Source organism: Strongylocentrotus purpuratus, unplaced genomic scaffold, assembly GCF_000002235.5.
Source record: "Strongylocentrotus purpuratus isolate Spur 01 unplaced genomic scaffold, Spur_5.0 spur5_scaffold_17, whole genome shotgun sequence".
NCBI classification, from domain to species: domain Eukaryota; kingdom Metazoa; phylum Echinodermata; class Echinoidea; order Camarodonta; family Strongylocentrotidae; genus Strongylocentrotus; species Strongylocentrotus purpuratus.
The window spans coordinates 18,417,438-18,430,152 of NW_022145602.1; the positions used below are offsets into that span (position 1 = coordinate 18,417,438).

The following is a 12,715-nucleotide window of genomic DNA, read 5'->3' on the forward strand; positions in this document are numbered from 1 at the left end:
CACGTCAGATTGAATACAAACAAAGCATTCCATCAACATGTGTCCTTTTTATCAAGCGCTTTTAAAGGTAAAGACCAGTTATGGTCAAGCGATTGCATTGTGAAAGAAACGTTGTGGAATCGATCAGAATAGGTTGATCATCTAGCATCTAGGATCTGCAAGGTTCTGGAATCATCAAAATGATAAGAAATTTGGCCCATTCTTCGTAAAGTTACAAGCACTATACACAGAAAGATGTATATGGGACTACCCTATATCTCTCACAAACCATGAGAGAAACAAATTTACCAAATATATGAATTAGTAGGCGGTTTCCCGACAAATTGTTATCATCATGTATTAGTCAAAACATATTCTTTCACATGATTGGTAATGAGAGCTTCCATTTCATTTTTTGAAATTGGGGCGTTTCCAATACTGGTCTTCACCTTTACTGAATTTTCAAACACAAACATGAAATAATACGAATTTTTCAAACCACAGTTTCCGTGAAAGGGTTACTGGACACATTGAACTCCTAAAATACGTCATAAAATGCACCTTAAAATTAAACCCCATCAACCATATTTGTCAAAATTTGTCATCATCTTTTCATATAAAAGTATGTTAGTCCGTTTTGTCTGGGTTGTAATGTAACCAAATGTATTCCTAAGTGCCTCGATACGAATAATTTCATTCACCTGTTAAACATTATTGTATTTCAATAGTCACTATTAGAATGCAAATTGCATATATTACGTGTTGTTAGGTTAGGAAAGTTAAAAGGTGTGTCCTACCTAGCAACAGTTAATATGTGCGATTTTAATTCTGACTATTGAGATACATTTATTCGTAACAGGTGAATGAAATAATTGGTAGTGAGGCGCTTCACGAAGGCATTTATGCATACATTTGATTACATAACGAAAATAGCCTATTATAAATGTATTTGTTAATGATACCTTAATTGGATAGTGTTCGCAATTGCGCAAAAATAATCATGTGAATGAGACCTAAATTTGTTTGAATGGGATACCTGCCCCTCCCGGGGACTTTGAAGCGATGATGCTGTGAAAAATGAATAACTGCGTCACTAAACTGATTTTTTTTCTTTAGATCGTGATTGCTGTCGACAGTCTTCCAGAAGTAATTAGTGTAAATGGAAGAGCCATTTCAGCGAATAATGACACCATTGATCTCATCACAGCAAGAATCAGGCTAGACTTGATCTTTGGGAGTGACATCACGATTCAACAGTTGAGATTACTCGTGATAGCCTCTATCAACAACATACCTGGAGTCGACGTTCAAAGTGAGTAATGCAGCTGCATTACTACATTCGCCACTCTCCACCCAGGTGTTAAATGGGTCCGATAGGTAGGACTTATTGACTGCTGTTGGCCCTGGAATCGGTAGCCGGGATGATATTTGAGCGCCTTGAGCCCTTGGATGGTGGATATATGTGCTGTAACAAACATATATTTTTCTTCTCCTCCTTTTTCTTCTCCTCTTCCTTCTTCTTCTCCTTCTTCATTAATTGCTCACCTGAGCAGAACACTCTTGAAATCTGTTGAATTTTGTTATTTTGTTTAAATTGTTCCATTTTAATCAAGGATATCTCTCAAATGCCTAGTTACCCTCGACTTTTTCTTTCATATTCTGATTGTAAGGGGTAAAAAGTATTCGTATTAAATCGTTAGAATGGATTCTGGCTAAATATTATAGGAATCATTCTATGTGAAGAAATGGGATACCTAACCCTGCCGAGACCTGGAAGCAGTACCTCTAAATCGCCCTAATGATCCAGGTGTAAAGTGGATGGTAGCGAGGTCCCTCTTTGTGAAGCTCCAACTTATGATCCGCGGACCTCTTTTTTATTATTCTTATTATTGTTATGAATAATATTGTTTTATTATTGTTGTTATAATAATCATAATTATTATTTGTATGATGATGATTATGATCGTTATCATTATCATCATTATCATTATTATTTTTACAATTATAATTATTATTTCCATTATTGTTATTGTTATTATTATTATCATCATCATCATTATTTTTATTCCGAATAAAGCACTTCACATAAACATTATAACATTAGTCATCGGATCCAGGCTTACCTGCACACAATGTCCGCACATTCTCCACTATCCGGCGGGGGAGGGGGTGGGGTGATGGTTTAGTTATTGCTATTTGATCGAATTAGGAAAACACATTCATATTTCTGTGGTACTGGGTGCACTTAACCCTAATAAGGCTGGGGGGGCCATTATGGCCCCCCCCCCCTCCACGATTTTTCTGATTGTTCGAGAACGCATATGGATGGCGCCTCGCCGCTCGCTGACTTTTTTCTTTAGAGTCTTGCGCATCTTTTAAAAAAAAAAAAAAAAAAACGGACCTATAGTTACAAGGTCACGTGACCTTTTGTCTTTGCATGTCAGCCCGAAAATCGCTCATTTTTGTGATTTGTGTACAAAACATATGGAAATGTCATTTTTCCTAAAAATAGATCAAACATTGGTTATTGGGTCTTGTTTAAAGTTTAGGTGGTTGTTTTGGGAGTCAAAATAGTTGAATTGTAGGAAGAAATGAAAAGAAAAAAAACAATAACATAAATAAGTTAAAAAAAACAATGAAATACATAAGAAATTATCAAAACAAGAGATAACATAAGCAATAAGCTGGCTCTTCCAATTTTTTTGTCATATTATTGTTCCAAACGGTCTAATGAATATATGTAGTGAAAAAGAATGCTTAAATATGAATAATATAGGATTTATGGGTAAAAGTGTGATTTTATGACGTTATTTGCATAAATTACCATAAATATGCAAATGAGGGATTTTTTTCAAAAAATTGAAATTATCATATTGTTCTATACACTTCACTTGACATGCGTGCAAATTTTCGCAAAGATCAGCCGTTTCACGGCCGAGATCTTAGGGGGGGCCATAATGGCCCCCCCCCCCCCCCTGGCCGTAGTAAGACTTCAAATAGCCCGGCCTTATTAGGGTTAAATCGATGAGATAATAATTCACAGACAGGCTTCATTTATTGCGCATAAGCCAACATAGGTTTTATTCTTCTAATATATTTGAGGTTTGTTTATTTGTTTTACCTGACTGCTAAGTAAGTATGCTTGTAAATAAGCGACCAGGGACCAACGGAATGAAGTCCTCTCTGACGGACTTGGTTATGAGGACTAATGCTTAACCGAAGGGGAATAGCACATCGACTTGATTTCGAACCCGGGTCTTCCTGGCTACGAGACCACTGCTCTACCACTGAGATATCGCATATCACATTGCTCTAACAAGTACAGGGTATACATTGCTAACATTTCATGAAGGAAGGCAAACGTTTTTAATCATTTTTATCCACAGGTTTTGAGCTGCTGACTGATCCATGTTCATTGGACAATCCTTGTGGTAATGGAGATACATGTGTAAGGGTCGAGCCCGGCTCTGATAATGTTACCTGCATGTGAGTTTCTTCTGTTTTTATATTCTTTGAATAAGCCCTCATTTTCTGTACATCAGCAGGACAGGGGGCGTTGAGTGAGTCTATCCATTTAGGGTTTTTGGAACAGGGGGAGGGAAGTCTTTTGACGGGGTAAGAGTGCGGGCAATGCTTCAGGGGATCTTCTTTGCTGGTCAGTGTATCTTCTTCCTTTTCCTTACTCTATTTTTGTTTCTTCTTTCATTTTAATGTTATTAACCTCTCCCTCCCCCCCCCCCCACTCGTCCCTTAACGTGCCCCAGCATCCACTGTTACTGTAGTTGGGCCACCTTTTTCCATCTTCTTCTTCTTCTTCATTAATTGCTCACCTGAGTCAAACGCTCTTGAAAACTGTTGAATTTTTTTATTTTGTTTAAATTGTTCCATTTTAATCAAGGATATCTCTTCAAATGCTTAGTTACCCTCGACTTTTAATTTCATATTCTGATGGTGAGGGGTAAAAAGTATTCGTATTAAATCGCTAGTATGGATTCTAGCTAAATATTTTAGGAATCATTCTATTTGAAGAAATGGGATACCTAACCCTGCTGGGGACCTGGAAGCAGTACCCCTAAATTGCCCTATTGTTCAGGTGTAAATGTGTACCTGTCATTGATTGCAGGGTCAACATGGATAGTACTATTGATACTGAAATGGCTACCCTGGGTAAATATGACATAATTAATAATTACCTCTCTTTTTCTTTTTACAACTGTATTAAGTTACCTTGTTTAGCTTAAAAAAAACCTACTTTCATCGTTTATCCATAGGCCTAAAATATATACATGTGTCGTTCGTGCCCGTCTTTCATTGGTCGTAACCAGAGATATGATGTCTTCATAAAGTTAAATACGGTCGTATCCTCCACTTGTGTTCTTTCCCCAAGTTATTTACTTAATCCAAAGCTCAGGGCATGACTTCATGCTCTCCGATTGGGGTTTAATACAGGGAATGAGGATTTCGCAATTTAAGGAAGTATCGGACATTAAGGTTGGGTTCATGAACATCTATGGAAAGTCTGTTTGATTTTTTCTAAAGGCACTCATGGTTTATCATCCTGGTAGACCGACAGCCCACAAGCTGAAAGACCAACAAAAGAAAGAAATAATAATAATAATAATAAATTACATTTATATAGCGCTAATACAAAGTTTCTAAGCGCTTAACAAAAATAAAATTAAAGTAATGTTAACATACAAATTACAACAATATAATACATGATACATATTTATAATAACAAATTCCTAATAACAATCATACAATAATAATAGTAAATATTTACATATTATTTAAGTTAAGATAACGCAATACGGTCTCGTGGAGTGAACCCTTTAAAAAAAGTTGTCCAAAGGCCCGCAAGACCGATATAGTCTGTCTCATGGGTTGTCTGTCTAAAGAGCTGTAGCCAACAAATAATTCGCCCCCTGTTCAGTCACTTTTAAGTGGCCAACTTGAGCGACTGGGCACATTGAAATGAAACGTAATGTTTTTTGTAATTATTATACATCATACCTGATTTAGAGCAGAAATGCAACATTCTCCTGTGAGAACTGGAGGGAAGCCGTAATCTATTCTTACATATTTGATTTTGTTTTCCTTCTTTTTCCAGGAGTGCTAATTGGCCTGATTGTAGTCGTGGTAGCCCTGTTGCTGTACGCAGTTACTATTACTTTCTTGCTCATTCAGCTCAGGTATTTCAGGTTTATGCAATTTATTTCAGCCCTGTATTTCACCTTTTACAAGTTATACATAGACGAAATGTATTTACTGCAGAAAAATACTACCATTAAAGAGCTGTCTCCTAGACAATATGCACGATAACAAAGAATGAGCTTTTGAGGGTTATATACCTTACTACTTGTAACAAGATAATTCAGTTAATATTCATAAAGGTTGTTTGACCTTTGAATCCACATTATAACGAAACTTAATATTTATATAACATAATATTATAACATTAAAGTATTATCCAAACTATCTGTTGAAAAAGTGCAGGAGACCGCAATCATACTAAGCGATGCTTGACTAGAATGGCGGCCTCGAAAAAAAAATCTTAAGGTAAAACTTAAAATGAAAAAGTGTTTAAACGATCATGTGTATGAGTTTGTGAGTGTGTCGTATGAGTGTATATTGTGTATTTGTGTGTGTCACAAAGTAACTCGTATTTAGCCCAGGGAATAGTATAGTAATAATGACTGCTTTTAGAGAAATAGTTGTTTTATACGCTCCAAGGGGAGGTTACAATCGTGCTATTGCCCGAGGGCGTATAAAAACAACTATTTCTCGAAAATTAAAGCAGTCATTATTACTTGTATATACTGAAAAAAATAGTCAACTTATGACACCACCTTGGCTTTTGTCTAGTTAATCTGCACAGTTGTTATTTATGAGTGTATCTTTGATAGTTAGACTAGTCTAGATCGAGCCTAGCTCTAGGAATCTATGTAGCATTTTCCTCCTACTAGTCTAGGCCTAATTCCTCACAAATTTCGAAGCTGTTGAGTGTCATAAAATCAATAAATACCTTGTCCTGAAGACGTAAAGGATCAACCAAATCAAGCGAACCTTGGATTTTGTCAATGTCTTCTGCTGAGATAGCTGGTTTGTCAGTCACAACTCCCTTTCCTTCTTGTTTAAGCATTGCTGAAAAACACTTAAATACTCTCGTCGAATTGGAAAAATCTTCATGCTTAATTTATGGCGTCGACGTTGTTAGAATTGAGGAAATCCGAATCTAATAGTAACCATTGGCCTAGATCTACGTTGTCCAGCTCCAAATTTAGAAGTTTGTTTACGCTATCGAGCTCTCTGTTGATAACTTGCAGGTAGCCTAGATCTAGACCTATAATCTTTTTATGGAGAATTTCACGTACCCTTTTGGTGTTCTTGCTGTCAGCAAAATTAATTATGTCTTGCAATTGATCATCATCAAGAAGTTGAAATCTAGAAAGATTTTCTTTAGCCACTTTCGTCTTGTTTGGAAACTATAAGTAGAATCTAGGCCGGATTTAGTAGTACGAAACTACGATCGACATCGCTGGTCGTCTTATTAAAAAATCTAAAAATTAAGCTAGCGACCAATTCGCTCACACACAATGTATGGTATCCGCGCTCGCTCAAACCAGAATTTAACACGTGAACCAATGGGTATTTCAGAAAGATTGAACTATTTTCCCGGTAACTTGAATTTTGCCGGGATTTTACTGATTTACTCTAGAACTATTACATAGGTTTGGCATTTTAAGTGGAGAGCTATGAGTGTGATGTGTGCTTTTTAATAGGAGAGCTATGTGTGTGATGTGTGTTTTCAGGGATACCTTAGGCAAGAAGCTATACGTGTACTATGTCAAGTGTAGGGTGCATGAGTTAGTTGCAGTTGAGAACGAATTTAGCACTGGCCAAGGCATGAGCTAAGCTAGGATGCGCAGCAATTATCTAATTTTGGTGCCATCTTGGAAATCAGGGCAAGCAGGCCAGGAGAAGACTCCTCAGCAGCTCCTAAATCGTCTTTGAAACCTGTAAGTGACATTTGTTATATTCTTTTTCATATCTTTATCAATGTTTTCTTGTGTATGGAAGTTTCACAATATAGGGCGTGGCATAGGTAGGGAAACGCTATATAAGCAATAGGGGTTAAGTGTATTATGAGAAAGTAAAGCATTTTAGAATTGTGTCAGCAAAACATTGGAATCCATCATTTATTGGAGCATTTTTAAGTAGGATAAAAGAAGCAGTTATATTGGGGTTTTTCTTTTGTAAAATGGAAAGGAAGATATGTACTTTACCAAATTCTCATGCATTTATTTATCAGAAATTAGTAATTGTAATTGAAGATGTTTTATGATATTTTCCCTGCTAAAACGGGATGTAGTTTGCATAGCGCTTTAATAGCCTTGATAAGTATTACATCTTGCGTATGAAATACAGAGGATTATGTTGATGTATAGCATTACCATTTTGAGTGTGTTTCCTGATCCACTTATTTGGATATCATTGTCGTTTCAGTGGTAGGTAGGAAGATGTTAATAAGGATATATTTTCAGATATATGCAGCCATGTTTGTATAATGTATGATTATATTTTATATATTGGATTTACATGTATGCTATGACCATTGGGTTGCATGTATTGTTTTAACAGCAGTCACAGACGAGCTGGGCTAATATACGTCTACTAGACGATTTGTGACTTCAGGGTGAATTCCAACTTCTGAGAACTCGTTACACGGCTCTCTACGATGATTCAATCAGCGGATCTCAACTTTGGAGTACGGCTACTCGCTGAGGCGGTTAGAGGGTTCAAAATTTTTGCTACGGTTACTACTTTGTCCAGTACAGCATCGCTACAGACGAACGTCATATCGGATACAGATTCAGATTCAGATTCAGATTAATTTTATTGGTCCATTTGGAAATTCATTTGTTGGCATTACATAGGCACATGAACAATATATAATAGAAAAGAATATACACAAATAGATAATATACAGTAGCAAATGTACAATGACATATTCTTGTGGAAACACGGACATAAATCGTTTTTACATAGTGGAATTATATAAGAAAAATAGAATAGATAAATTAATGGACTTCCAACACTATTGAAAATGTACGATTGCGTAGAATTTGGATACCCGCGGATAATCTGTCGCGAGTCTACGTACGAGGGGTTAGACGAGACGTCAGCATGTCAGACAAACTACATGAGACTTCAAACGGACGGTGTTGAGTATCAGTTATATATGGAACATTTAATTGGCAGATATCACTAATGTGGAAGCATTTAGATTTGTACCTCTTTTCCGTGAATGATTAAGGGTAGGGTGAACACAATGCCTGTGCAAACAGTCTGCCCCGCGAACACACACAGACAAAAGCAGTCAGTTGGTAGAAATAGCAATTTGTGTAAATGTATTTTTAAAAAATTAAACAATATTTTTAAATGTTTATTTCACATATATTTCAAGCATACCTTTAACTATAATTCTGTGTAGTTTCATTGTTATAGGCATGTGGGAAATATGTTAATTATTTAATTAGAATATTGTCTTTTCACCCATGTATGACATGGCCCGCTGATCGCCCATTGACTCGCGCTGCTATTCTACGTGGCTTAAAAATGCACCTCAATGTATAAAACTCCCCTACAAAAATGCAATATCCTCATGCGTTTCACTCATTGAATCAATTTGTTTTTTTACACTCAAGTTAGCCACAACTGCACTGGGGTCACCAAGGGTCACCAAAGTGCTACTCAGAAATTCAGTCCCTGTGGAATGTTATGGCCTGTTGAATGGTTTCTCGGAAAATCGTCAAAAATCCTCAAATCTGACATCTTTTAAATAGGCAAATATACTGTGATGTAGCTGAAAGTCTACAAATTCTTATCATATGATCGTTTTTTTCTGAATAATTTGTGAAACACATGAGGAAATAGCTGTGACGGTGATCCAAGTAATTTCCATCGCCATATTTTATTGGCATTGCAAAAATATTTGGAATTTAAGGTTAATATTTGGTGTAAATATGATCTATGAATATATGATTTTACAAATGCCCCAAAAATGAACCATTTGACTTTCCTAATTTGCATAATGAGTGCGCGAATATAAAATTAGCTGAAATGACCTAATTTGCATATTGATGAATATTAATGATTTTTTTTAATAAATTTCCATACCTGTCTGATATACATAGGTTTCACTGATGTATCATGTTCAGTTTTGATTTGATTAGATATGCGCATATTAATTAGGCGGACTTGGTTATTTTCACAACTTTTTTATACACTGTCGCTCATAAAGGTGGAATATTTTAGTTTTACCCCAATTCATGGAATTATTTAAAAAATTATTTAAAAATAATAGATATAGATAATAGTATACATTCTCAGATTTTATTGAATAATAACTTGCCAATGTGTGTTTTGCGGAACTGCTAAAGCATGTGTATGCTACTATGCATATTAACTAGGGGACCTACGCTCTCAAGTCATAAATGACAGTAATGAGGATTAATGCCCCACAAAAGGGCACTAATATAGCACATCGACACGGTTTTGATCCTGGGGCCTGACAGTTACGAGGCCATTGTTTTGTCACTGAACCATGACTGTACGCAGCGGGGGCTAGGGTAGGGGGCAGTTTCCATAAATAAAAATAAACACAGAAAATGCAATAAATTTTCAAAAATTTATTGCATTTTACCCCGGTCCCCAACATAAAAAATCCTCTGGACGGCCATGCATTATGGCTCAAGGCATGGGCACACATAATTTTTGTTATGTTAGGCACCGGGGTTAAATGCAATAAATTATTGAAAATTTATGGCATTTTCTGTGTTTTTTTTTCCATTTATGGAAACTGCCCCCTACCCTAGCCCCCGCTGCGTACAGTCATGGTTCAGTGTCACAGCAATGGGCTCGTAACTGTGAGACCCTTGGATCAAAACCGTGTCGATGTGCTATATAAGTGCCCTTTAGTGGGGCATTAATCCTCATTACTGTCATTTATGACTTAAGGGCATAGGTCCCCTAGTTGATAAGCATAGTAGCATACACATGCTTTAGCAGTCACGCAAAACACACATTGGCAAATTATTATTCAATAAAATCTGAGAATGTATACTATTATCTAGATCTTTTATTTTTAAATTATTTTTAAAATAATTCCATAAATTGGACTAAAAAAAAAATATTCCACCTTTATGAGCGACAGTGTATCTGCAGATTCGCAAAAATGGCAAAAATGACTTATTTTGTTGGCTTCTGTTTTCAAAACGTTAATAGATATATGAATTTTCTTTTTTGTATTTTTTACCACAAAGATGATATTTTAGTGTCTGATAATTTATTTTATTATTTGTGTCCAAGAAAGTAATGAATTAAGTTGTCATCTTTGTCGAATTATGCCATTTTTGCCGATTTGACCATTTCTGGCAGGTTTTTCGGTAATTTTGCGATATCAAAAAAAAGGTATAAAATCACAACGCATTGACCGATTTCAATTCTGTTTTTTGTTTTTTGAAGCTTTCATGAAGCTTGATCATTTGCAACCATCAAATAACATGTGTTTGTTGTAATTATTTTTGGTTTGCTATACCTATGAAGGGGCATATTCATTTTGGGGAGCTCAAGTCGTTATACTTGCAGTGCTGCACCAAAAGGGGTAATACTTTTACTTAGAAACACCGTAGGATTGTGGGAATATTTTGCTTTATTAGGTAAAAGACACATGATACTACTTCCATTGTTTTAACTGTCACTAGGATATACCTGTAGATTACACGTCTCGGAAAACACAGGTTGATTGTTGGTTTTGGGTAATTTCATTATTAGTGTGCTTGTAAGATGTAACTATACAGACAACAAATGACATTTGTGTTTTTCTTTGTGTGTTAAATTTATAACCAACCCTTATACAAACAGAACTAGATCCTATCGCCAGACATAGCAAAGTACAGTGCTTGGATCTGAAAATGTGTATATGTGGGTGTGTGTGTGTGTGTGTGTGTGCATGTGCGCGCAAGCGCGTGTGTTTGTATGTGTGTGTAGCTAATGTTGGATGTGCATGTAGCTCTGGGTCGCATGGCGGAGTGAAAACAAATGTAGCCTTTTTAATAAAGGAAACCAAGACTACGAAATAGAATACGAAATTAGCAACAACAAAATTAATATCAATGATAATTGCCTACTGCATTATTTAAAAGAATAGAGAGAGATGAACAATGTCTTATTGAATTTGGTTAGGAGTTCCAAACATCTGGTCCATGATGTCTTACTGACTTTTGGGCTAAAATTATTTTAGGATTTTCTAATTGATAACTTGTTGAACAACGTGTGGGAGATGTTGGAATGTTTGAGTTTAAACTCTAAATGTTGTGAAATAGGGATGGTAGTTGATTATGAGAATATTTATACATAAAAATGCTTGTCAGAAAATGTGAATATCTTGTATTTTTGATGTTTTTAAAATGAGTTTTTTTTTTCAGAAGTAAAGATATTACATAATTGGATTTTTCGAATCAGTAATGATTTTGAGCAATCCAACTTTCTATTCAAATAAAGTATAGGTTTAAGACTACTATATCGTGGATTGTATTTATCATAAATTTAAGGAATTGTTAAAAGGATTTGATTATTACCCCTGTGATTTTGTTTTACCTTTTTCCATGAAATAAATGCAAATTTGGGTCATTCTTTATAGATGAAGTTTATATCTTCTAAGAACTTTATTGATCAATCTCTACGACTCTTCAAATCGATCAATAAAGTTGATTTTTGCGATTTTGTTTTTTGTTCTGTAACAGACGCAAAGTACCAACCAGGACTGAAGAGAACGGACCAGATCCTTACATGGATCTAGGACCCAGACCCGATGCAGACACGACATACCAGGAGATGGCTATCACCTCGACGGCTTCGTCCAAAAAACCAGGAGAAAGACGTCTACCATCATCAAACCTGATTTATGAGAACCAGAATGTTTCGCAGTCTGCAAACGAAATAAATGAGGGTGTTGATTACGAAAATGTACTGACCCCAATGTAAGACAATTGGAAGCTTCAGAAAATCATAGTATGCTCGTCAGCAATTTTCTGTTGTCTTGATTTTCATTCACAGATAAGAACATCAATGGATTAATTCGGTTATTCTTCTTCGAAAGCAATACAAAATCTAACATAACGTCTTACTTAAATGATACTAAACATTGGCAAAAGTAACTGGAAAAAAAACATTACTTTTATATAGCTTATTATATTCAAAAGATACAGGTCTACTATCTGTACTGTGCTAGGAATATTGTAATCAATTGAATTTTGGATAACATCTTTTTTACAAATATTGGTTTGATTGATGGGTTTGATTTATTGGTTTCTGCATCTTTTTTCTTTTTTTCATCATACATTTTCATGAACATAATATGGCTTGATACAATATTTCAAGTGTATATAATTTTTATACAGATAATAAACGATATTAAACACATATATTGAATTTAAACAAATATATTGAATGGAAATTAACATACATTAGATGCAGGAGGGCTACAGTAATAAGCAAAGTAGCTTGACGTGCCGGCAGCCCTCAACTTAGATACAACAATACAAATAAAAATAAAAAAGAGTGACTTGCAGAGAAGAAAAGGAAAGGGGAGAGAAGAAGGAGAAGGAGGAGCGTTGGAAATAATACAATAAATCTCATACAGCTGCTGATTGAATACAGGTTCATTCATGAA

The 12,715-nt window shown here is 35.5% G+C and overlaps 1 protein-coding gene across 1 annotated transcript; it reads left to right on the forward strand.

The window, feature by feature from the left end:
* The first annotated feature begins 4,110 nt into the window (after positions 1-4,110).
* On the forward strand, positions 4,111-12,399 carry LOC115925058. Its single transcript, XM_030988212.1, has 3 exons — positions 4,111-4,146; positions 5,090-5,171; positions 11,787-12,399. Exons 1-3 carry the CDS (start codon positions 4,134-4,136, stop codon positions 12,025-12,027), a joined length of 336 nt encoding a protein of 111 aa, XP_030844072.1. The 5' UTR covers positions 4,111-4,133; the 3' UTR covers positions 12,028-12,399.
* Positions 12,400-12,715: the final 316 nt, after the last annotated feature.